The following is a 27,129-nucleotide window of genomic DNA, read 5'->3' as shown; positions in this document are numbered from 1 at the left end:
TATATTTTTTATATATATTTTTTTAATATATATTTTATAAATTTTTTATATCAATTTTTGATACAAAGCATATTGAATAAATTATATATTTTTCTTAAAAATTCTACAAAAAATAAATAATATTATAAATATAAACTATAAACAAATAAAAAAGAATAAATAATATTAATATAAAAATATAATTAAATTAAAATTAAAAAAAAATATTAAACACATGGAACTTCAATAATAATAATAAGAAACAAAATCAAAAAAAAATAAATACAGAAAAGACAAACCTTGGGACAATGACCCAACCCTTGACAAATGGAAAATCGAAGAATTTAAAAAAGGTGATATGCCCTATACATTATCTGAAGAATCATCTTTTGCTACATTATTCCCATAATACAGAGAAAAATATATACAAGAGAGTTTTGGTAATATAAAAAAGACACTGAATGATTACGGAATAAAAGCAGATTTAAACCTTACCGAAGGTTCAATAACAGTAAGAACAACAAAAAAAACATGGGATCCTTACGCAATAATAAAAGCAAGAGATTGTATAAAATTACTAGCAAGATCAGTTCCGTTTTAGCAAGTTGAATACAAAATATATATATATATATATTTCTAATAAAACATATATAATTATTCTATATATAGGCTTTAAGAGTTATGGAAGATGGAGTTTTTTCTGACGTAGTAAAAATACGAAATTTAGTAAGAAATAAAGAAAAATTTATCAAAAGAAGGTAAAGATTAATTGGACCTAATGGACAAACATTAAAAGCTCTCGAATTATTGACAGAATGCTATATTATGGTATAAGGAAGTACTGTTAGTTGTATAGGAGGATGGAAATAATTAAAGGTTTTGAGAAGAATTATTGAAGATACAATGCATAATATCCATCCAATTTATAATATTAAAGAATTAATGATTAAAAAAGAACTTATGAAAGATGATAAACTTAAAGATGAAAACTGGGATAGATTCTTGCCATAGTTTAAAAAAATTAATGCTAAGAAAAAATAAAAAAAATAAAAAGTTCAAAAAAAGGAATATACGCCTTTTCCACCAGAATAATAACCAAGGTTTTATTATAATAATAATAATAAATAATATTAATTTAATTTATTTAAAATTATATATAAGATAATAAATATATATAATTAAATAATATTTTTTTTTAGAAAAATAGATATTGAGATTTAAACTGGTGAATATTTTTTAAAAGAAAGTGAAAAAAAATAAAATAATTTAAAGTAAAAAATCATTAAATAAGAAAACAAAATTTAATAAAAAATGGACTAAAAATCGAAACTTTATGAAGCTCCTGAAATTAATAAAGAAATCGAAAAAGAAAATTAAAAAAAGAAAAAAAAAGATTAGTAATTTACTTAAAATCAAGATATCGAAGAATTAAAAAACAAGTTTTTGGATAAAGGAAAAAAGAAAGTTAAAATTTTTTGATTATAGTTATTATTTTTTTATTTAAAGAATAAATATATTATATATTTTTTATATTTTCAAAAATTTATTTTTAATATAAAATTTAGTTAATGTTTAATATTATCAAATAAAAAAAAATACTTCCATAAAAATAATTATTTAAATTAATATTTAAAAACACTTTTAAATTATTAAATATTTATTTTATAATATACTATAAATACATTTTATTAATATATTTATTTAAATGTTAATTACTTAAAAAATATCATATAAAGGCAAATAAAATTAGAAGCAGTAAAAAGATTTTAAAAAATAATTAATTTAAAAGAAAAAATACCTTAAAATTTTTAAATAAAAAAAACATTAATCACAAATACAATCTTATGGATTAAAGAAATAGCAATTAATAGTTTGAAAATATAAAAAGCTAAAAGTGAAAATACTAATAATAATAATAATAATAAATCGTTTTCACATAAATATAGTTAAGATAAATAATAATATGCCATTATATAATTACCTATTTAACCAATAAGTATTTAAATTTATATTTAATTTACTAAATTAGTAAAAAAATCTATAGAGAGAAAATATTAAATTTTTAAATAATATAATCTTAAAATGTAATAAAAATAAACGAATAATAAAATGAATAAAATATAAATATAGGTTTTCGTAAAACCCAAAATTAATAGATTACTGAAAATAAGAATTAAAAATTAATTATAATATAATATAATTTATAAAAAACTCATATAATATTACTATTATTTAATTTGTTTTATATATAATTCTTTTCAAAACTAAAATCATTTGTTCTTTCTTAGCTACTAAGTATATATTATTCAAATATTTAATTATTTTCTATTATTTATTGTTTATATATATTATTTTTTTCTATTTCATTTTAATAAAAGGGTTCTATTTATTCGATTAGATCATTATTTTGTTATAAAAGAATACAGTTTATTATTTCAGACAAATTTTATTTACATATAACTAGTTATTTTTCTAAAATATTTATATTGTTTTTTTAATAAAATGCTTGTTCTTCTTTTTAAAATGAAATTCTTTTATAAAAATCTCTTTAAATTTCTATATTTCTTCTTTCGACCTTTTTTTTTTTTAATTTTTTTTTTTTTTATATTTTTTTACTTAAATTTTTAATAAATTTTCTTCTAATTCTTAAATTTTTGTAATTTTTTCTTTCAAAAAAATATCATTTTAATGCATTTTTTTTATAATTTCTTAATTTTCATATATAATTTTTCCAATATCTATTTATTATTAGTTTATTTTTTAATTTTATTAATATATTATTTCCTATAAATTTTAATTTTTTTATTATAGTTCTTCTAATAATTTTTATTTTTATAAATCTTTCTTTTTTTATAAAAAAAAATATTTATATATATATATATTAAAAATCTATATATGTTTATATATTACATTCTAAACATTTTATTTAAACAATTTTTATATCAAAATTTAACTTAGCAGATTTATCTGGACATTTAAGAAGTGTTTTTTTTTCTTATTAATAATATATTTAATTGTTTATATAATTAGAAATATCGAATTCTATTTTCCCGGCTAGTTTATATAATTAATCATGATTTATATTTATTAATATTTCAAACTTTTTTTTATAAATTAAAATTTTTATAATTTTTAAAAAATATAAACTTTTTTGCATTAAAATATATTCTTTTGTTCATCTAAAGTTAAATATGTTTCTATTTAAAATATTTATTTTTAAAAATCCACTTTTTTTTATTTTAATAAAAATGAATTTTATAGTTCATATTTTTATTGATCTTTTTTTGTTTTTTGGTATAAAAAAATAATTATTAATTATATATATATACCCACCTACTTTAAGAATAACAAAAATAATACTATTTTCAAAGTTCACATTAATTAATAATTTATTTAAAATAATTTCGACTAAAAAAACTTAGGACATTATAATATTTTTTAAGTATAAAAAGTTAATATTTATTTATTTTTTTTAAAAAATATATAAATATATATAAATATGTTTTTATTAAAAATTATAAAAAAAATTATTAATTTAATTTAAAAAAAAAAAAAATATTTATTAAATATAAATATTATATTTATTATTGTCTTAACATATATAAGATAAATTAGATTGTATATTTTCAATTATATATAAAAATAATTTTCTTGTCCTCTATATATAATATATCGCCATTAAATTTATATAAATCATTTTTCTTTTTTCATGGACATTAATTACCTTAAAATAATTTTACGATAAGATTTTGAGCATTTTAAAATATTAAACTACCGACTCCATTAATAAGAAAAAAAGTATTTTTAAAATTCTCTATAATATAGTTCCCAAAAAACATTTTTACGTTTTTAAAATTTACTTTAAATCATTTTCTTAAATTAAAATTTAACATTTTTTGTTTCTAAATTTTCTATATCCTTAAAAAAAAAATCTTTCGACTATAAAAAATATATAAGTTTTTTTATTTTTTAATTAAATAAAGATTAAGTTTATTTTTATTTAATTATCTAAATATAAGATTTAAATAAATTTTTTTATTCTTAATGATATTATTTTATATATATAATATTTTAATTTTTCAAATAATAATACTAAAAATTATTTATATTTCTAGGAGTAATTTAATAATTTGTATTTATTTTATATTTCATAAATTAAATTTTATAAACTATTCAAATTATATTTTATTTACTTAAACTATATAAAATTATTCTTTGATTTTTTTTAAAAAAGTATTAGATAAAAATATACTTTAATCTATTTATTAAAACATTCATTTTTATTTTTTAGAATTATCATTATTTCTTTTTTTTTTTAAGCCAAAACTTAACTTTTACTTTTTTTATTTTTATAATAACTAATTAACTGTTTATTTTATTCCTATCTTTTTCTTATTCTAAATTCATTTTTTTATTTTTAATTTTATTTTAACAGATAAAAATATAAATAAATGCTATTAATTTTTTTTTAGATATATATATATATATATATAATATAATTTAATATCTAAAAATATAAAAAAAAATATGATAAGAATACTATCGTTATACAATTTAAAAAATAAAAAATAACTTCCCTTAATTTACCAAAATTTTAAAATAAAAGCAAATTATTCATTAGAGTAAAAAAAATACAAGCAACGATAAAGCCTAAAACTTGAAAAATACCAATAAGACTTATAAAAAGGAGAAATAGAAATGACTATAGAAGGTTTAGAACAATTTTAAGTAGAAGTCCCACCTTTATTAAAAAAATGTTTATATTTAATTTAAGTACCCCAAGCGTTAGCCTTATTAGGATCTTTTACTCATGAATATTTTACACTATAAAACTCTTATTTTTTATAAATGTTTGTAGATATAACATGTATAAATTATTCATTAATAGGAGGTCTTTATATGGCTTATGCGATAAATTAAAAAGAAAAATATTCTTATTTTTATGCTCCTTTAAATTTAGGATTATTAACAACAGGATTAATATATTCTAGTTAATTACATCCATATTCATTATTATTAGTTATGGTAGGGTAAATAAGTTATATATATGGAGTTTATGTTGGTGTAGGTGAAAAAAGATACCCGAATTATATTTATAAAACTGTAGGATCGTTTATTTTAATAAATTATTTTTTAATTTTAATTGGAATTGCTATGATGATAAATTTCATTACTTATAAAAATAAAATGAAATTCGAAAAAGAAGAATATGAAAGAAGAACTAAGAGTATTTATAAAGAAAATATTGAAAAACTTAAAAAAAATAAATGATTTGTAGAAATATATATTTTAGTAAAAAAAATAAGATAAATATGAAATATAAATAATTTATATTTATATATATATATATATATTTATTTATTTATATATTTTATTTTATTTTAGTTTTTTCTTTTTATTAATATATCTTTTTTCGAAATTTTAATTTAGGCTTTTTATTATTTGTATCATTTTTTTTTTTTTTTTTATTGAATTTTTTTTATTTTTTTCATATTTATATCTAAATATAATATTGTTTCTTTAATCAAAAATATCCTCAAAATTTTTCTATTTGTGAATTAATTATTTATTTTTATGATATTTTTTGATAAATATAAGTATTTTTTTTATTTCAAAAATTAAAAAAAAAAATAATTATTTATTATAATATATATATATATATATATATATATATATATACAATTTTTCTTATTAGTGTAAACTATAATAAATTAGTAATTATAGTTTTTATATTTATATACATATCAAACATTACTATTAAAAAATATTTATTTATGATTAAATTTAGTATAAATAAAATTGTGAATTTGAATATTAAATAAAAAGTTTATTTCAATATATACTGAATATCCTTTTTTATATATATATAATACAATAATAATATATTAATATAAATTATAATTAATGTTTTCTATTTCATATAAAGCGTATATTTTTTTTTGTGAAACTAACATATTTTTAAAAAAAAAGTAATATTTTTTTTTATTTATTTAAATTTAAAAAACTGCAATATAAAGTCAAATGAAAAAAATTTAAAGATTATAATTTAAAAAAAAAAAAAAAACTATTAATAATATCTTATTTATTATTTTATTAGATAAATTAATTTGGAAAAAAAAAAAAAAATATAAAAGAAGAATTTTATAATTTCATTCATTTTATAAATAATTTTGTATATTTAAAATGGAATTACCTGTAAATATATATATAAAGCAATATATATTATGACTAATAATTAATAAATACATTAATCTATAATTTTTTAATAATTTTATATAAAATAATTAACTAAAATTAAAAATAATAAATAATAAACATTTAATTTAAAAAAATAGCTAGAATTACAAAAAGCATTAATATTTCAATTAATATAAGAAAATCGAAAAAAGTAGCAACAATATTGTAAAAAATAAAATAAAAAAGTTTAAAAAAAAATTTGAAAGAAAATAAATTTATATAAAAAAAAATATAGAAAGTATATAAAAAGATGAAAATTTTAAAAAAGCCGAAAATTTACAAAAAGAAGAATATTCGAAAAAATATGAAAATTAAAAAAAAATAGAAATAAAAAAAAAGGAAGAAAACATAAAAAAGGAAGAAAATTTTAGAAAAGAAGAAAATTTATCAAAATATGAAAATTTCAGCAAAGATGAAAATTAAAAAAATTCCCCAGAATATTTTTAAAATAACAAAACTAGCTAAATATATTATTATTTGCCAAAAAAAATCAATAATAAGAAAATATATAGGTAAAGCCTAAAATAATTAATTATTTCTAAGATATTACATCCTTTGAGAATACCAAAAATTACGATACATCTAATTCTTAAGTTTTATTTTACAATAAATTAGGAGAAAGCAAACGCTGTGTATCTCAAGATCTTAATTTAGTGAAAAAAATACTTCAATTATAGGAAAATAACGAAGAACAAAGTATAGAAACGGAAGAAAATGAGGAAATAAATATCGAATATGGATAAATGATGAACACAAACAGATATTTTTTTGATAAAAAAGGGCAGATATGCTTTAATTGTGGAAAATAAGGACATATAAGAAATACTTGTTTATAATTTAACTAAAAAATATAATGTATTAATTGTCTAGGGCAACATCAAAATAAAAGTTGTGACCAAAAAGTTTGCTTTAAATGTGGAAATATAGGACATGAGAAAATTAACTGTGAAAATTATGGCAAAAAAACATGTTTTTTTGTAAAAAAAGTGGACATATTTAAGATTGTGGTGTTATTTAATAATATTTTAATGAAAGAAATTAAATTATTATAGATAAAAATGATGAGAATTATCAAAATATAAAATGCTTAAATTGCTTATAGGAAGGACATATAAATTGTTCGGAGTATTTCTAATTTTTAGACGAATTATTTTGATGGTATTATTGCTTTTTTATAAATAATATAATTTATTATATATAAAATAAAATATATAATATATATATTTATATATATATATATATATATATATATATATATAGTTACGAGAATATCTTTTAAATTTTGTTTTTATTTATAATAATAAAAATATTTTATTTATACTTTAAATTAGTTTTAAATTATTTTTTTAATGTTTTTTTTATGTATTTTTTTTATAAAATTTTTAAAATAATATTTTACTCAATTGTAAAGTTAGATACTGATCATTTTTTATGACTATTGCATTAGAAATAGTTATAATTACTACAAAGAAGATTCAAATAAGAATAAATCTGAATAAAATTAATAAATAAGTATTAAAGACATAAAAAGTGTAAATATAAAGCTAAATTTATCCAATTAGATTTCAAAAATATGTATTTTTTATGATTAAGTTTTTACTGATAAATGTATAGTTTATATTATTAACTGATTTTTTTAAGTAGAAAACATAAAACTCTACTAAAGTAAAATTGACATTTAAATTAAAATTTAATTTTCAATTTAATAAAAATAGGAAATGTATTGTAAATTGTAATATATTTATAAAAATAAGATTTTTCAAGAAAAAAGTGTAATAATAAAAAATATAACTCTCTTAAAATAAGGTTAAAATAAGAATATAATGAACAAAAAATTGTAAGAAATATAATTTTTATGAAATTAAAAAGAAAAAATAAATTATATTAAAATATTTAAGGATTCCTATTTCGAAGTGAATTTCTAAAAATTAAATAAGGAATAAAGATGAACTAAGTTATTAAAGTAGAGTCCTTTTTTTCGACTTATAAATTGTTTGGAATTGATTATTAAAAAATATATTTAAAAACAAAGGTAACCCTTTAAAAGCACAAAATTTATATAATAAAAAAAATTACACATACAATTAATTTTTTTAAAGTATTAAAAAAATTATCGAATTAAAGAAAGTATTTGAAGATTATAAGATTTAAACTAATTATTAGGAAACTTTCTTAAAGTTTATTAAAATTAAAAATATATCAATAATCCTTTAGAAATTTATTAATTATTAGTATAAAGAATATAACGAAAAAATTATTACTTTTACTATTTAATTTTTTAAAAATTTATATGTATTTATTTAATCCATTTTAAAAAAAAAGAAATTACAGATTTAAAATCTTATTTTTATATTTAATTTTATTTTCATATTTTTATTTGTAACAAATGAATTTGGATAAAAAGTTCCTTATTTCTATTATATAATTTTATTGACAAATATTCCTTATTTAACTTTTTCATTTGAATATTTTAATCTAATATTATAGCTACGCATATAGGTTTTTGAGGAGATTATTTTTAATATAATATGGAAAAGAAAAATAAAAAAATATTATTAATTTTTTTTTTATATTTGATATTTTAAAAAAAAGCAAAAACAATTAGAAAACATATATATGTAAAATATATAAGTATGAACAAAATAAATAAAAAGGTATATAGAATATTTATTTTAAATATATATAATGAATAATATTTTATAATTATAAACTTATTATTTATTATAAGTAATATATATATAAATAGTATTTTGATAAATACATAGAAATTTAAAAATTAATGTATAATATTACAAAAAAATTATATAATTATTTTAATAAGTTTTTTTTACTATATATAATTTTGTTGTTTTTTATTCAATTAGTCCATTTTCTATTAAATATTCCATATATTTAATTCCTATAATTATATCATATTTTTACTAAAAAATAGATTAACCAATATATGAAAAAAAAATTAATAAGTCTTTAAAGGGTTTATTTTATTTTAAATAAAAGAATTATTTAATTGTTTTTTTTATAGAGACAATAAACCATTATAGAATATTAAAAAAGTATAGATATAATTTATATATAAAATTAAGAAATTAACTTTAAAAATATATATTGAAACTTTATGGATGGCTTTATGATTTTATTATTCGAAAATTCTAAAATATAAAAAGTTTTTTATTTATTATTAATATTAATTTTAATGAACATATATCCAATTTTTTAATAAAAAATTCGTAGTTTTTTCAATTATTTTTATATTATTTCTTTCATATATTTCTGATTAATTTATAATTATGTTCAATTATTATAAAAATAAAACATTAATATTATCTTAATATAATAATATTGGTTTTTTTATGAATTTTTGTTCTTTTTCTAATAACAACTAATATATTATATTATTAAAAATTATAATAATATACAAAATTGTTATTAATAACTTTAAAATATGTTTTAAAATGAACATAGAGTTATATAAATATTTAATAATATATTTTATCATATTAAAATATTTATTTTATTAAACATTTATTTAAAAATATTATTTTTTTGATATTTTCTTGGAAAAACCATTTTTTTTTTAAAAATATTTTTAATTTTAATATTAGATTTTTTATTAATTTTTTGTTTGTTTGTTAAAAATTTTAGTTATTATTAAAATAAAAAACATTTTTATTTTGTTAGACTATAAAAAACAAAAGTATATTACAAATTCATCAAAATATACTATTTCTAAAACTATATAAATATATTATTTTGTTAAAAAAATGAATAATTAAAAAAATATTGTTTTTAAATATAAAGACAAATAATATTAATAAAATTATATATAATAATTTTAAACTAATCGATATTAACTATTTATTTTTACTTTCTAAATTTTTATTACGTCAGAACTACTGCAACATTAAATACTAAAATTATCATAAAATATGATTAATTACTATCTTTATTATATGTATAAAATCCATTTTTATATTATCCCTTATAGTCATAATACTACTCTGGAATATATATCCTTAAGAAAAAAATTATGCATATATAGTGTAAAAGAAAAAAAATGTTTTAGTATTATATATTATTATATGATTTTTTTAAAAAAAAAGTGATATATTTATGTTTAGTCTTATTTATTTATATAGAAATAAAAAAAATATGAAATTATGAAGTAAATTTTTCTGTATATTTCCATATTATAAATTTTATAATATTAATAATTATTTTTATTTGATTAAAAATAAAAAAATAATTTGTTTTTATATTATATAATAATATTATATATTTAATTATAATAAAATACCAATATCTATTTTAATTCTTATTTTTAAATTAATAGATCAACTATAAATAATAATACTTTATTACAAATATATAATTAAATAAAACCATTAATCAATTAAAATTAAAATTACACAAAAATTAATTGTTTTTAAATTACTATATACGCAAAATATTAATAAAATAAATATTTATTTTTTTTATAGTTAAATAAAATATTAATGGGAAACTTAAATGATTGTACATATAATTTATGTTTAGAAAATTAAAAATAATCACAATAAAATGTACAAAAACCAAATTCTTAAAGACAAAGTTAGATTTATTAAAAAAATATAAATAATAAATTAATTGTAAAAAAGTAAATTTATTTAAAAAAATACCAAAAAAAGTGAAAATAACATAAATAGTTTAATTTAAATTTCATAAGATTCAAACTAAATTGTACTTTAAGAAAACAAGGCCCTTGATTCTCTTAGTTTATCTTTAATAATATAAAAATAATTATAAAATTCAGATAAAAAATCTTTAGAAAGTTCAGATAAAAAAGCAATAGAAAATTCCGATAAAAAATAATATCTAATATAAAAAAATGCAATCACATTTAAAAATGGAGTAGTATATGAAGGATAATGGAACGGAGATTAAAAGGAAGGCTTTGGTATATAAACATGGTTAAAATTATATTATTTAATTTTTTTTTTTTTATTTTTTTTATTTTTGAAAAAAAGGCCAAATGGTTAAAAATATGAAGGTATAAATAAACTTTTTAAAAATAAAAAAATTGATAAAAGGGCAATGGAAAAATAATATTTAAAACGGAAACGGAAAATTGATATTTATAAATGGAGATACTTATGAAGGTATTTCTTTTATTTATGATTATTATTATATTAGACTTAATGATTTTATTCAAAATATATTTATTTAGGTAATTGGAGTAATGGATAATTTAGTTAATTTGGAATCTTAAAACGTTTAAACGAAGAAGTCTATAAAGGAGAATGGAAAAACGGATTATAGGAAGGTAAAGGAATTGAAATATTGTAAAAAATAAAAAAATTATATAAATGATTTATAAGAATAATATTAAAAACTCAGATCAGATGGTTCAAAATATGAAGGAGAATTTTTTTAAGGTAAAAAAAATGGAAAAGGAAAATTTTAATGGGTAGATGGATCAATTTATGAAGGAGAATGGCAATATAATTATTTACATGGATATGTATATTTATTATAAATATATATATATATATATATATATATATATATATATATATATATATTATTATTATTATATTAATATTAATATTATAAAATAAAGGGAACTTATTTATGGTCTGATGGAAAATAATATAAAGGTTTTTTTAATTTATTTATTAAAATAAAATATAAATAATAGGATATTGGAATTATAATAATATGCATGGGAAAGGTAAATTTATATGGAATAATGAAATGTTTTTTGAAGGAAATTATTTTAATGATAAAAAACATGGTTATGGTATATATTAATGGAAAGGTATTTATTTTATTTTTTATATTTAAATTTTTTTATTAAAAAAAAAAAAGATAAAACATATTAAGGTTAATGGGCTTATGGTAAATAACATGGGAAAGGAAAATATATATATAAAAATGGAATTATTAAATATGGTATTTTCGAATATGGAAAAAAAATAAAAAGTATTGAAGAATTAGAATTTGAATAAGTGGAAAATATAGAAATTAATGAAAAAAGTTAATAAATAAAATTAAATGACAGTTATTTAAAATCTAATATTTAAAGAAAAACTTGAAAAAAAAAAAAAAAAAAAAATTTAATTTTTTTTTTGTTTAAAAAAATAAAATAAATTTTTCCAAAAAAAAAAAAAAAAAAAAATGATTTATTTAATTGTATGTTTTCATGAATCATAAATTAAAAGAAAATCTTATGAAAATACAGTTAAATAAGTAAACTTTTTTTGATTCTAAATGTTTTGTTTATTTGATTATTTTTTTAAACAAAAAAAGCTTATAAAAAATATTCCAAATTAATTAGAAGATTACTAAATATATATTAAAAACTCAAAAAATTTAAACGAAATATTATATTTCCCAAACACAAAATATCAAAACAATTAAAAAGGACTCAATTTTTTTTTAATAATAGATTATATATTAATGGAATCAGATCCTAATTTAAATCCATGGGAACATCTAGAACTTCAAATTTTCATAAAAATGTGTATTTTTTATAAAAAGAAGACATGTATAAGTGGAGGAATATCAAATATAATAATATATTTATCATCTTAAGTAATAATAGATGAATTTAAAAAAGTTAAAATAATAAAAAAATATTAAAAAGAAAATTCATTTTAGGATGAAAGTTATTTAATCGAAAATTCAACTGGGGATGTTTTTTGGGAAAAAAATAAAATAGGAAATATCGGAATGCATTCAGAAAAAGATACTGAAGATAATCTTTTAGTTAGAAAATATTTCATTAAAGATTTTATATATAGGGATAATATTTTTTATGGAGAAAAACAGGTTATAGGTAAAAACATAGAAGAATTAATTTATCTAAAAAGAGTTTTTGTGTAAAATAGATTATTTTAAAATTTACCTAATTAAATTTTGGTCAATAATGGAGCAAGAAAATGGAATGTTCATGCTTATTTTATATAAAATAATGATTTTAGATATTAAATAATGTGCGACAGTAATAAATCGTGTATAAATGTAGGTTTTTTGAATAATAATATGATGTTTATTTTCTTATTTTTTATTATTGATCCAAAATATAAATGTTCTGTATAGATTTTATAGAATTTTTTAAAGGAAAATTTCGAAGAAAGTAATTTAAGATATTTATAAAGTAATTTTAATTCTATAAAATATACTAAAAAATGTAGAAGTTAATCTCCATTAAAAAATAAAGTTTTTTGAATTAATTTCAAATGTATTTTAATTTCTTTTTGAATTATATTGATTTTTTATAATATGATTATATAATTAATCATATGTAAATATAAAAATATATATATATATATATATATATAAATATATAAACTATTTTTTTACATTTTTTAACTTAAACTATAAATCTCGTAATTTAATTAAAATAAAATTATATATATAAAGTTTTATAATAATATTAATAAATATTGATAATTTATTTTTTTAAAAAATACATTATAATGATTAACACTTATATTTTTATTTTAAAAAAAAAAAAAAAAAAAAAAATTTAATTTTCAATATTCAATTTGTCCATCCACATTATTATTTTCCGAACAACTTTTTAGTTTTTCTTATAATTAATAAAAGCATAGTATTTAATCAAAATATTATTTATCTAAATAATTATTCGAAAAATCTTTATGTAAAACCGAAAAAGGTTCTTTGAAATTATTTTATTAACTTTGGAATTTTTTCTATATTGTATCTTATATAATAAAAGTTTTATCAATTATATTTTAATCTGTAATTTTTCTTATTTTTGATTTACTTTTTTATTAATTTTCTTATTAATTTCCTTTAAAAGCGATCTACATTTTATTAAAATTTTAATTTCCTATATTTAAACATAAAGAATTTAACCCAGATACAGAATTAGTGCTACTATGGATACTTTCATTTAAGTCATCTTGTATTTTTTCATAAAATTCTTCTTTTATTTTACCATGATTTTCTTAATAATCATTTAGTCTTAGAAATAATTAATGTTAATCTTCAAATATTTTAGTATTAATTGGTCCTTTTTTTAACTTCTATTATATCAATAAAGCGTTTTTATTTATATTAAAACTATTATTAGAGTTTTAGTCAATTATTTTTTGTTCATTTATTGTTTGTTATTATTCAATGTCTTTTTTCTTTTTTTTATTTCTTTTTTACTAATTTTTTATAATTAATCTTAGAATTTCAACATCATGTTTTTTTTTTTTCCTTTTTGGGCTTTTTAGTTTTCTAATCATAACTTTTATCTGATATGTCTAAAGATTTATCAATATTATTGTTATTTTCTTCAATTAGCACTGGCTTATTTTCGTTTATTATAATTATATTTTCATTAGTAAATTCCTTTTTTGTAATTTCTTATGAATTTTAACTATCACTTACATTGTCAGATATAGTTATTACAATATTATTATTTTCATTTATAATTTATTAATTATTTGTTTCAGACTTTTAGACTCTTTATATAGGATTACTATAAGATTATTATTAATAAAAGTCATTCTCTTGAGATGTTTCAAAAGCGTTGCTTTTGTTTCTTAAAATGTTTTATTTTTACTATTTTTTTTATATTATAAATATATTTATAAATGTTTATGTTTTTTAATATTTATGGGATTAGAAAAATGTTTATTTTTTTTAATATAAATATATTTTATATTTACATTCTTTTTTATTATCTTTGAATTATCTCTCATTTTATAATATATACATATTTTTTAAAAAAAATTATTTATTAATTCTTATCTTTTTAAATATTTTTTATTTTAATTTTTTTTAGAAAAAATAAAATTTAAAATAAATCTATATAAATAAATATATTTTTATATATATAGTTTAAAAAAATAAATTAAAAAGATAAATGACTAATGAATAATTTAAAAATATGAATATATATATAAATATATAAATATTTACATATACATATATATATAGATTTAATTTTTTATCATTTATTTATATTAATATATTAATATAATTAGACGATATTTGTAAATTTATGTATATTTTGTTTTTTTAAAAAAATTATATACTTAAAAGTATATTATCATAATTTGTATTTTTTTAAATAAAAATTTAAAAGTTAATTAATATTAAAGTATAAATTTATTCAAATTTTTATAAAATGAGATTATTTTTTTTTAATTATATATATAATAAAAAAGATTTTACTTTTTTTGATTTTCTCTTTCCATTCTTTCCATAATAATTATTTATTATTAGATTTTTTTTGTTCTCTATCTAAGAAATTATCCTTGTTCTAGGTTCTCGGTTAATCTTAAAAAATTTTTTTAATTATTTTTCTTTATTTAATTTTTTTCATTTTTTTCAATTGTTGTATTGTTATTTTCTTTTTTAAAGAAAGTATTTTAGCTTATTTATGAAATAGGTTCTTCTTAAGAAGAAATATTAATTTCTTATTATTCTTTAAAATCTTACATGATTATTTTATATTATATTTTAAATTTTATAAATGTTATTAATATTGATAGGGTTAGTAATATGTATATGTTTTTTTAAAAAGATAATTTATGGGTTTAAGTAATAAATTAAGTTTTTTTTATTTGTTTATTATTTATAATAAGTATTTTTTTAAGTTTTCTTGTTTTAATACGATAAATTAAATATGAACTATCTTGTCTTTTAAAGATATTTCTTTTTTTTTTTTTTTTCTTCTAATTTTCTTTTAATTAATTAATTTAAATTTTTTATTTAATATTTAAATTTTAATGTTTTGATATTTTTTTAATATTTTCTTCTTTCTATATAAATTACTTATATTATTATTATTATTATTAATCTAGAACGCACTTAAAATTAACTATAAATAATATAATATTAATTTCTATTGGGATTATTTAATATATTATTTTTATAAACTATATAAAATAAATTTATAAAAATATATTTATTTTATTAATATATATAATTATTCTTATTTTTTATTGTATTTAATTTTAAATTAATAGTTTAAATATTAATGAAATATATATATATATATATAAAAATAAAAATATTCATTTATTAATTTTTAAATATATATTTATCTACAATTCCATTGTTTTTTTTATATTTTTTATGAAAAATATATAATTTTTTTACTTATTGACTAAGTTTTTAAATTATAAAATTTCGTTTAATTTTTTATTAGAAAAATTAATATTAAAGTTTTTTATTTTTTTTATCTAATATCTTTTGAAAAAAATATCATTCTGTTAAAGCTTAAATATATAAGCTTTAAAAAAAGATACCCAATTATCACATAGAAACCTATTTTTTAATAAAATTCATTTAAAATTTGTTATTTTAATTTTAAATAAATATAAATTGCTTAAAAATAAATATAATATTTTACTAAAACTAATTTCTAATAGCTATGTATCTATATTTTAATAAATTAATAAATATTAATAACCAATATAGTTTATTATTAAAAGTATTTAATAATTTATTAATGTTTTTTTTATCTATTAATCTATGTAAAATTTAATATTCCTTATATTATAAATAAGAATATAATATAATTTTTTATAATTTAATATTACTTATATTTTACTATAAAAAAAAAATTATTTATATATTTACTTAAAAGAAAGTTTTATAATTTAAATATAATAATCCATTATAAATCTATATATATATTTTATTTTATTTTATTTTATTTTTAAAAAAAAATAATTAATATAAATTTATTTTTTCTATTAAATTAAACTTTAATTAAAGATTTAAATAATATTTTTATATTCAAACCAAAAAACTTTTATTATTTATAAAAAATGAATATATATATTTTATAAAAATTAGAAATGAATGTTTCATAAAGAAATTATTCATTATAAATTTAATTCCATTTATTAATATTTTATTTAAATATATATATATATATATAATAAAAAATTATTTATATAAATAAATTTTATAAATAAATATATTATAATAATGGAACATTGTAATATAAAAGAAGAAATAATTTTTTAAATTTCTTAAATATAAAATATTATGTTATTAGTTGGATTGTCATATTCATTTTTCATATTAATAATGTATATATATAATAACTACTCGTAATAAAAATAATTAAATGATTTTACTTTTGTAAATTAAGATTCAGGAGTTTAAAGATCATTTATTTCAAGTAAAATAGATGTTTCTTTAAATTCTTTATCTTATACAAGCAATTGAAACTAAGAATAACTAATTTTATAATATGATAGTTTATTTATAAATTAATAGATAAAAAATTGAAAAATAAATATGAAGAAATAAAAATTATATATAAATAAATATATATGTATTATTTTATATATTTTTAAAATAAAATATTAATTTTAAAATAAAATAATTTATTTATTTTTTTTTTATTTTTTTTTAATTAAAAAATTAAACAATATATATATATATTATTTTTTAAATAAGTAATTTAATATTAGAATATAAGAATTTTTTTTTATTTCTATATTATCATTATTTTAATTCTTATTATAATTTGTAATTCAATATATATATATATTATAATTGTTTAATATTATATATTTTATATTAATTATTAGAATAAATATGAATATACATATTTTATTTTTATATATTGTAAGTTATAACAAAAAAAACTATAAAATACCTTTTAAAACACTAAAAAAAATATAATCTAATTTATAAAACATATTTATTTAAATAATGATGTTATATATATATATATATATATATATATATATATATATATATATATATATATATATATATATATAAATAATATTAATGAAATATATATTTATATTAATATAAAATAAAAATTATATTAACAATATTATATATTTTTTAAAATTAACGGATTATTTTAGCATATTAATATTAAAATAAATAAAATATAAATGGAATATTAAACATAAAATATATTATTTGAATTTTTTTCAGATTTTCTCAATATATCATTAATATAAAATAAAAACTTTAAATAAATTAATAATTAATGGATTTAATATTAAGAATTAATGTAATCTAATCCATTAGACTATGACAAAATATTCAAGTACATAACTAAAATAAGTCATGAAAAAAACAAACTAACATTAGATAAAAATTAACCAAAATAACTTAAAATGAATTAAGAATTATTTCTAAAAGAAGAGCCTTATTATTATATAAAACCAATAAGCGAATTTTTACAAGAAAACTAAATTTAACCTTAACTTGCATAGGATTTTTTAAAAAATAAATATATAATATAATTATAAAATGAATCGAATAGTTTCTTAAAGTTAACTGCAATAGGTTTTTTTTTGAATATAATAAGATAACTTCCTTGTTAAAAAAATAAGGAATATGAAGGAGGAAAATAGGTATAGTTATTTGATATTTTTTATGGTGTTTTTACAAAAAAAATAATTTTGAATGAAAATAACATATATAGTAGTGAATAATTGGGTAAGTGTTTTATAAAAAATATAGGATTTTTATTATAATTGTATTTTATTAATTTTTTTTGTGTCAATAAACTTTTGGAGTTTTTTTTTACGTAAATAAAAAATGATCCCCTTTTTTTAATCTCGCTTATGGTTATTATTAAAGAATTAGCATTTTAGTTTATTAATAATAATGATGAAAATTTAATTTCGGCAATTTTTTTTTAATAAGAAGGATAAAAAAAATATAATTTGTGTTAAAAATTAAGAAAATTTAAATGGAAAAAAGTCAAAAATTAATGGATATATTTACTTTCTTTGGTTTTAAAAGTACCTTTTTAAATTTATTGTTTTAGTAAAGAAAATACAGTTGAAAAAGTTAATTTTTAATGTAATAAAAGTACTTATTCGAAAGTTTGTTTTGATAATAAAATTAATATTGTATATTTTAATAATATTAATAAATTAAAAACATATTATCTAATTATTAATGAAAATGATTAAAATCTCTTTTAAACAAATCTTTTATATTATACAGATGATAAAATTAATTATTTAAAAATTGTAAAACATATTAAACATTTTTCTTTATAGTAAAGTGAAATAAAAAATTCGGGTTTTCTATTGGAGAATATAAATGAATTAAATTCAAAATTAAATAATAATTCATAAAAACTTTATTTTATAGCAGGACTAAACAAATAAGATAAAGAGAATATGTTTTTAAATACAATTTATTGATGTATCTTTTAATTATTATTACTAAATAAAATATATATAATATTATATTATAACTACTATTTAATTTTATATACATATAAGAATATATATTAAGTTATTGCTAATAATATTTTAATTATAAAATATATATTAATTAAACGTTTTGATATATAAATTAATTTTATGTTTAAATTATAAAATGTCTAAAAAATTTGTTTATATAATATTCATAGTATATATAATATATAAGATATATATGATTTTTATTAAGAGATAATTAAACAATAAAAATGTCTATATAAAAAATTACTTATAATTTAATCAATTTTTTATAAAAAAAATATATTTAAATTTATAAATTTATTTTATTTTAATATATAAATATATTTAAATTTATTTTTATATATATTATATATATATTTATAATTATTAAATATTATATTTATTAATATAAAATTATTTCAATTTTTATATAAAATTATTTATATTATATAATAATTTATATATATAAAATTAAAAAATAATTTTTATTTTTTATTTTTCGATATTATTTTTTTTTATATTAATTTCTAATAAAATTAAATTCATTATTTTCTTTTTATCCGATTTTTTTTTTAAATAAAATATTCATTAAAATATAAGAAAGATATAAAAACTTTAACTTTTTAATTATTAATGAAATAAAGTAAATGTTAATAAAAACATATCTTTTTTTAAAAATTCATAAATTAATAAAAGTATCTAAATTTTTAATAAATCATATAATATCTATCCTTTAAAGTAAAAAAAAAACTTTATAATTATAATTATATTATCATTATTATTGTAATTATTATTATTATTTTTTTATAATTGTTATTTATATTTTTATTATTATTTCTATTTAATTATTATTATTTTATTCTTTGTAAGTACATATTATTGAATATTTTTTTAATTATCATTTACAATTATATATAGTTTTGTTTTGTTTTAAATAATATTATAAATACATTTTATTTTATATTTTTATAGTATATATCTTTAAATTTTTTATACATTTTTGTTACTACTGTAAATATTTTTATATTTAAATATTATTTTATTTTTATATAATATTAAATATAATATATTAAAATTAGATTTAATTTTTTTTTTTATGTTTCTTATTTAATTATTCTTATCACAAATGGTGAGGGGATGCTATAGTACTATCTAAATGGAAAAAAGTTCCTGTTAAAAAGCTACTTTCGATTGCTCCTTATACTGCTTAACTTAATTCTCTACTATCTCCATTTCTTCCTAATGCACTTATTTATGCAAAATAATTTTTTTATCTTTTTTATATACAATTTTTTTAAAAAATTAATATAAATAATTATATGTTTGTAATAAATAACATCTAATTTAATTTATCCACCATATTGGTTAAAAAAATTCCAGGAGTAAAACACACAACTCTGATATTAAACTTCCCCAATTCTCGAGCTAAAGGAAGTGTCATTCCTAAAACTCCACCCTATATAAAATTATTATATTTAAATAATTAAAATATATATTAATTATATACATTTACACATATATTTTATTTAATAAAATTTTTAAATACTTTTGATGCTCCATAATTAATCATTCCTGAACTACTATGTGTAGAAGCAACACTACCAAAATTAATAATCACTCTATCTCTATCATTTTTTTTATGAGTTTTTACCATTTATAATGAAGAATGTTTATTTACAATAAATGTGCCTACTATGTTTATTTTTAATATTTCATAAAATTTTTCTGGTGTATTTTCTGGGTCTTATATATTCTAAGGCGATTAAACTATGCCTGCACTATTAATGCATACGTGAATATCATTAAATATATTTACGCATTCTTCAAAACATTTTTTAACGTTCTCTTCGTCAGTTATATCTAATTTTCTAAATACGCAGATTGTTATATACCGTATTCGGTCTGTAATTATATAGCCGATTCATTAATATCTGTTAAATAACATTTTACTCCTTTTTTTAATAAGTCTTTAGCTATTTAAAAACCAAAACCACTTGAAGCACCTGTAATAAATACGATTAAATTTTGGTCAATTTTCATTGTTTATTTTTATTATTAATTAAATTAATCTATAATATTTTTTTTAATTATAATATTTATTTATTAATAAGATTTATTAATTCTTTTCTTTTTTTATTTATTTGCAATTATTTTATTTCTTTTTTATTTATGTATATTAAATTTTAAAAATATTTTATTTTTATATTTTATGTTTAATTTCGATTGTTAACTTTATTAATTATTTTATTTTATTTCGATTTTTTTTTAAATATTGTATTATTTTTAATAACCAATAAAAATTATATTGTTTTTATAATTATAATAAATTAATAAAAAATGTCATAAGTTTTAAGAAAAGGAAGAATAGTTGGAAATAGAAGTGAAAAAATTGATATTATATTTGAATAAGTTCTAAGTAAAAAAAATGAATTTTATGATAATAAAAATTTACCTGAACATGAAATTTCCCCTCTAGTAATATTTTTATATATAAAAAATTTAATGTAAAAATAATGTCAATGTTTTCAAATATAAGACTTTAATATAAATTTTCTATTTTTAAAATAAGTAATTTTTTTTAAAAAAAGCAATAATATTATAATATTAAAGTCAAACAAAAATAATCTCACAAAAAAAATTCAAAATTTACAAACGATTTAAATTTTCGAAAAGAATAAGAATAAATAGATGTATATATAAAAACAAAAAATTTAAAAAAACAATTAAAAAAAAAAAAAAAAGGAAACCTAAATACCAATATAAGATAATCAATAGAATGAGTTTATAAAAAAATAATAATATCATTTAAAAATTTTATTTTTAAAAAAGTATTAATGATATTGAATAAGAAAATGAATATAAATTTCCTTTAGTATCTATTAGAAAAACAAATTAGTATATAGATTAATATATAATAAAGAATGAAAAATTATTTTAATAAGATTTAAAATGTATACCTATTTGGTAAAGAAAAAAAAAAAAAAATCATTTAATATGTTTAATTTATTTATATTATAAAAAGCTAATAAAAAAATAAATTATTAAGAAACTTAACATCTTTAGAATTAATTTTTGAGGAAGCTTAAAAAAAATTTCTTTTAAAAGATAGAAAATCATAATTTTTGGAAAATGTACGTAAAAATAAAGAACAAATAAATAATAAAAAAGAATCACAATAATCAACTTAAAATAAAAATTTAAAGTTACCAAATATATCAAATACAATTAATAGCAGTATTTAAAAAAATAAAAAATCGGATATATTTGTTAATACTAAATATTCTTAATCGAAACAAGATATTTTGAACACTTCTAGAAGCTTAAATTAAGCAAAAGATAAGAAAATAAAGGAAACGATAAATTAAAAATTTAAATTAAAATTAAAAAAACTTTAATCGAATAGCATTCTTTTAAAAAAAATGTCAGATGAATAATATTTTAAAATAAATAATTAATAAAACATAAATAATATAGTTAAAAATAATAAAAGCAAATAAATTAAAAAAAAAGATAATCATTAATTACCTGAGTTTATTAAAAAAATTGTAAATATGGTTAGTGAAAGCTATAAATCTAATTATTATTAAAATGATAATAATTAAAATTTACTTGCTAATAGTATGGCTTTATTAACTATTCATAAAAATAAAATAGGTAAAACAGGAGATATTTTAAATGATTATGAATTGTAAAAAAAAAAATAACATTATGTAGTTCCTTAAAAATCAAAAGGTTTATTATATATATATATATATATATATATATTTATATAAATATATAAATATATTTATATGTATTTATATTGATATATTTTTTTTATTTTTTTTAATATAGCTTAAGATGAAATTAATGATTTATATTCTTCTATAAATTTATTAGATTAAATTTTAGAAGTTAACTAACCTTTAGAATATTTATAAAAAGGATTTAAGAATTTCTATATATAAAAGGATAGTTGAATTATTTTATATAAAATATACTCTTTTATTTTAAAATATTAATTTATTTTCTTAATTATTTAAAAAAAAATATTAAAAAAAATCATATTATTTTTTATTATTATTAAAACTTATATTTATATATTAATTATAAAATATGCTTGGAAATAATTTTTCAACTAAAATTACACAGAGAAATGATTATTATTCAGATTCAGATAATTAATTTCTTAATACACCAAGATTATTAGAAGAATTATTAGATGTTTTTTTTTTAAATATATTATTATTATATTAAAGTAAATAATTATTTAGAAATAAAAAGAATGGAATGATGTTTAAGATATAGTTAAATTTTCATTTAGAGCAGTTTTAGATACTATAAGAAATTAAAATTAATATTGCAAAGAAATAGAATTTATAAATATGAATAACGTAAAATAAGAAATAATATTAAAATTCAAAAAACTATTTATTTATTTATTTTTTAAAAAAGATAAATTAATTAAAAAGTCATATTAATGATTTAAATTTAAAAATGAATAAAAATTAAGATTTATTTCCTTTAGAAATAATTGATAAAAAATTACAAGAGTATATATATAGTTTATAAATTCTATATATTTAGTTATATTTTTATATAAAAAGTGTTTAATTTAATTTTTAGGAATCTTTTTATTAATATGAATAAGTAATTTGTTTTTTTTTTTTCAAAAAATAAAATAAAATAAGATAAGTTTATTATATTCTTTTTCTCGATAAATAAAAAAAGGAGAATAAATAATTAAGAAAAAATTTTTAGTATTTTAATGATTAATTCGATTAGTAAAAAATCGAAAATATTTAATAAAAACTTAATATAATATGCGATGAAATGTTGCAAAATAAGCAAATATTTCAAAAAGAAATATACAATATAAAAAATTAATTAATGAGTAAAGCAAATTAGATGGAAATAAATTAATAAATGGAAGAAAAAGTAAATAAAAGTTCTATTTAATAAATTTTAGAAAAAAAATCAAATAGACTAGAAATTGAATAAACTTTAAGTATTTCCTTTTTTTTTTATAAATGTAAATAAAAATTAATAAATATATAAAAAGGTAGAAAAGCAGATATATAAGATATTCAAAATATAATTATTATGTTAGAAAGTAAAGCTGATAAATTTTCAGTTGAAAAATTTATTAAAGTTTTAGATAGTAAAGTTAATAATAGTGACTTTATAAATACAATAAATACTATTATTAGTGATTAACATAAAGAAGTATATATTATTATTTTTCTACTTTTAATTTTTTTATTTAAAAAAAAATAAAAAAATATATAAAATATATAGTTTGAAATTAAATCTGTTTTTAAAAAAATGGAAAATTTAGAAAATGAAATATATAAATAATAAGAATAATTAAAAAATGAATTCGAAAATTAAAACTTTTTGTTAAATTAAGAAATCAAAAAAAAATTGATTTCGAAGAAATTTAAAGTCTTTATAAAAATATTTAAAATAAATTAGATATTAAAATATATTAAGAAAAAGAAGAAATTATAAAGTATATTTAATATATAAAAAAATAAAATATTAAAATGAATTTTAATATTTTTTTATAACAAAAAAAGAGGAGATTTTTTCGAAAAAATATAAAATTTAGAAATTTAATTTGAAAATCAAAAAAAATTTTCTGAAAATCAAATTTATATTTAGTATTAAAAAATCTCTGAAACAATATAAAAACTAAGTTTTGACATTTAAAACATTAAAGAAAATATTAAATTGTCAAATGAATAAAGAATTAATGATGCTTTTGAAAATAATAAATTTATTAAAGATATTTTACATAATAATAATATTGAAATAAATAATAAATTTACAAAAATAAACGAAGATTTATAACAAAATATTCAATAAAAAGTTACTGAATAAAAGCTTGAATAAATTTAAAGTTAAATAAATCTAATTTTATAATAAATACCAGCTGAAAAAGATGCTTTTGAAACAAAAATAAAAGAAATTTAAGATTTTTAAAAATAAACAAATGAAAAATTTGAATAAACATTATATAAATAATATGAGATGATATGTAATTAGGAAAATAAAGAAAAGATTTAAACTTTTTTAGAAAAATAACTTGAGGAAAAACTTGATAAAAAATTACATTTTGATAATGCTTTAGATTAAACTTATAAATAAGATTAATAAAATATTTAATTAAATTTGTATAATTTGGAATAAAAAATAAAAAATAAACTTAATATAGAAGAGTTTACAAATTTTTATACTAAATAAAATAAAATATTAGAATAATTTTAAAATTAAATTAATGAAAAAAATTAAAATGAAGCTTCCTTAAGTAAAAAACAATAAGAAAAGTAGATTTTTTAATCTTAAAATAATAAAAATCTAACTAAAAAAGCTAAATGGGAATGGAAATAAAGTTTTTTTATTTTTTTTTTATAAAAAATATATAAAATTATTTTTATATAAAAAAAAGACAACTTTTTTTCAGGAAATGTATGTTGGAATAATGAAATTTTTAACAATTTACCAAATAATTTTATGTTAAATAAAGAAAAAACTAATATTTATATTATAAATGGGGGAATTTATTAAGTATTTTTTTTTTTTTATTTAATTATTTTTTATATAATTAAAAAGATAAAATGTATATTATTTGGAATAAAAAAAATTTAGGCTTAAATTTTATTTGACGGGGAAATAATAAATTAATAAAATTAAATTAAAAATATAAATAATTTAGGTAATTATTTTATTTTTCTTTTTAAAATAATTAATTTATTAAAAAGGATTCTAATTTATTGACTATGTTAAAGCAAATATAAGAAGTAGAGTAAGTATAATATGTTAATGTGAAGGTAATATAGAAGGATTTTTATAAATAAAATAAATTTAGTGAATATATAAATATATATATATATTTATATAGAATAAATAATGTAATACTTAATATATATTTATTTTTAAATAAATATATTATTTATTTCAAATAAATTGTTATTTTTATATTAAATGTATATTAATAAAAATAATTATATAATAGAAATATTTTTTTTGGAAAATATAAAGCTTTATAATTACTTAGATAATTAAAATATACTAAAAGAACATAATATTTAAAATTATATAATAATATATATATATGGATAATAAAATAATAGATATAAAAGAAAATAATTAAAATTTATAAGATTTTCATAATTAGGTCTAATAAATAAATTATTAAGTACTCTAAATTATTTAATACCTTAAATTAATACAATAATATTAGTAAAAAAAAATTAATAAATTAAATATATTTATTAAATGAAGGTTTAATTAATAAACTAGTGTTAATATATATAAAGGATTAAAAACATTTGATATTTATATTTTTTCTGATTTTATAGAAATATAAAATGTAATTGAATTGTATAATATCATTACATATTTTTAATCGAAAATTAAAGATTAATAAAATAGCTAAGAACTTTTAATTATATTAAATATATATGAATAGTAATGTGTAGAAAGAATTTAAGAATAATATAAAAATATAACTAATACAGAAATTACTGAATAAAATAAATTTTTTAATAATATATGAAAATATATAAAAATATAAAAAAAGTAAAATAATTCAATACTCAAAATTTATGAATTAAAAAAATTATTAAATTATAAAATGAGTACTAAAAAAAATATAATAAATAATGTATAAATAAAAAAAATATATATATATATATTATAATAAATATAAAATATATATAATTAATATAAATTTAAATATATTTATATTTAATATAATCAAATATTAATT

At 13.8% G+C, this 27,129-nt stretch overlaps 3 protein-coding genes across 3 annotated transcripts, besides 49 other annotated features; 2 read left to right on the top strand and 1 right to left on the bottom strand. All coding sequences in view use genetic code 6, as the record gives it.

Moving 5' to 3' along the window:
* Window positions 1–36: part of a microsatellite that runs on past the window's edge.
* Window positions 1–36: part of a microsatellite that runs on past the window's edge.
* Window positions 1–59: part of a microsatellite that runs on past the window's edge.
* A 155-nt stretch (window positions 60–214) lies between these two features.
* On the top strand, window positions 215–1,458 carry IMG5_118370 (ribosomal RNA assembly, putative; the record flags this gene model as incomplete). Its single annotated transcript, XM_004034497.1, has 3 exons — window positions 215–583; window positions 649–1,079; window positions 1,179–1,458. 3 exons carry the CDS (start codon window positions 215–217, stop codon window positions 1,456–1,458), a joined length of 1,080 nt encoding a protein of 359 aa, XP_004034545.1.
* A 1,097-nt stretch (window positions 1,459–2,555) lies between these two features.
* Window positions 2,556–2,593: a microsatellite.
* A 244-nt stretch (window positions 2,594–2,837) lies between these two features.
* Window positions 2,838–2,888: a microsatellite.
* Window positions 2,889–3,487: 599 nt separating this feature from the next.
* Window positions 3,488–3,559: a microsatellite.
* Window positions 3,560–5,308: 1,749 nt separating this feature from the next.
* Window positions 5,309–5,351: a microsatellite.
* Window positions 5,309–5,359: a microsatellite.
* Window positions 5,309–5,361: a microsatellite.
* A 260-nt stretch (window positions 5,362–5,621) lies between these two features.
* Window positions 5,622–5,658: a microsatellite.
* A 777-nt stretch (window positions 5,659–6,435) lies between these two features.
* Window positions 6,436–6,644: a microsatellite.
* Window positions 6,461–6,637: a microsatellite.
* Window positions 6,514–6,554: a microsatellite.
* A 752-nt stretch (window positions 6,645–7,396) lies between the features above and the next one.
* Window positions 7,397–7,437: a microsatellite.
* Window positions 7,398–7,475: a microsatellite.
* Window positions 7,424–7,475: a microsatellite.
* An 80-nt stretch (window positions 7,476–7,555) lies between these two features.
* Window positions 7,556–7,588: a microsatellite.
* Window positions 7,589–10,670: 3,082 nt separating this feature from the next.
* IMG5_118360 (hypothetical protein) lies at window positions 10,671–12,181 on the top strand (the record flags this gene model as incomplete). The annotated part of the gene is made up of 7 exons (XM_004034496.1): window positions 10,671–10,849; window positions 10,899–11,162; window positions 11,220–11,242; window positions 11,283–11,351; window positions 11,420–11,534; window positions 11,590–11,713; window positions 11,813–12,181. Coding segments are annotated over 7 exons (1,143 nt in total), but the record flags the coding sequence as incomplete, so codon positions are not given.
* Window positions 10,832–10,867: a microsatellite.
* Window positions 10,985–11,065: a microsatellite.
* Window positions 11,277–11,330: a microsatellite.
* Window positions 11,710–11,774: a microsatellite.
* Window positions 12,182–13,494: 1,313 nt separating the features above from the next.
* Window positions 13,495–13,545: a microsatellite.
* Window positions 13,503–13,543: a microsatellite.
* Window positions 13,511–13,543: a microsatellite.
* Window positions 13,546–15,899: 2,354 nt separating the features above from the next.
* Window positions 15,900–15,946: a microsatellite.
* A 908-nt stretch (window positions 15,947–16,854) lies between these two features.
* Window positions 16,855–16,880: a microsatellite.
* A 197-nt stretch (window positions 16,881–17,077) lies between these two features.
* Window positions 17,078–17,155: a microsatellite.
* Window positions 17,115–17,143: a microsatellite.
* Window positions 17,156–17,523: 368 nt separating the features above from the next.
* Window positions 17,524–17,565: a microsatellite.
* Window positions 17,566–17,896: 331 nt separating this feature from the next.
* Window positions 17,897–17,989: a microsatellite.
* Window positions 17,990–19,677: 1,688 nt separating this feature from the next.
* Window positions 19,678–19,723: a microsatellite.
* An 80-nt stretch (window positions 19,724–19,803) lies between these two features.
* Window positions 19,804–19,850: a microsatellite.
* A 278-nt stretch (window positions 19,851–20,128) lies between these two features.
* Window positions 20,129–20,231: a microsatellite.
* Window positions 20,129–20,237: a microsatellite.
* Window positions 20,146–20,213: a microsatellite.
* A 151-nt stretch (window positions 20,238–20,388) lies between the features above and the next one.
* Window positions 20,389–20,421: a microsatellite.
* A 75-nt stretch (window positions 20,422–20,496) lies between these two features.
* Window positions 20,497–21,030, bottom strand: IMG5_118350 (hypothetical protein; the record flags this gene model as incomplete). The annotated part of the gene is made up of 3 exons (XM_004034495.1): window positions 20,497–20,623; window positions 20,714–20,832; window positions 20,923–21,030. The coding sequence occupies 3 exons, from the start codon at window positions 21,028–21,030 to the stop codon at window positions 20,497–20,499; spliced, it is 354 nt and encodes a 117-aa protein (XP_004034543.1).
* A 409-nt stretch (window positions 21,031–21,439) lies between these two features.
* Window positions 21,440–21,484: a microsatellite.
* Window positions 21,441–21,498: a microsatellite.
* A 1,611-nt stretch (window positions 21,499–23,109) lies between these two features.
* Window positions 23,110–23,189: a microsatellite.
* Window positions 23,115–23,179: a microsatellite.
* A 2,746-nt stretch (window positions 23,190–25,935) lies between the features above and the next one.
* Window positions 25,936–25,965: a microsatellite.
* Window positions 25,966–26,278: 313 nt separating this feature from the next.
* Window positions 26,279–26,325: a microsatellite.
* Window positions 26,279–26,336: a microsatellite.
* Window positions 26,337–26,545: 209 nt separating this feature from the next.
* Window positions 26,546–26,586: a microsatellite.
* Window positions 26,587–27,002: 416 nt separating this feature from the next.
* Window positions 27,003–27,089: a microsatellite.
* Window positions 27,008–27,124: a microsatellite.
* Window positions 27,042–27,088: a microsatellite.
* Window positions 27,042–27,116: a microsatellite.
* Window positions 27,050–27,090: a microsatellite.
* Window positions 27,125–27,129: the final 5 nt, after the last annotated feature.

Source organism: Ichthyophthirius multifiliis (assembly GCF_000220395.1).
Source record: "Ichthyophthirius multifiliis unplaced genomic scaffold scaff_1120509250954, whole genome shotgun sequence".
In the NCBI taxonomy this organism is placed as follows: domain Eukaryota; phylum Ciliophora; class Oligohymenophorea; order Hymenostomatida; genus Ichthyophthirius; species Ichthyophthirius multifiliis.
Note: the sequence above shows the minus strand (reverse complement) of the source record. Positions and strands in the feature narration are given on the sequence as shown.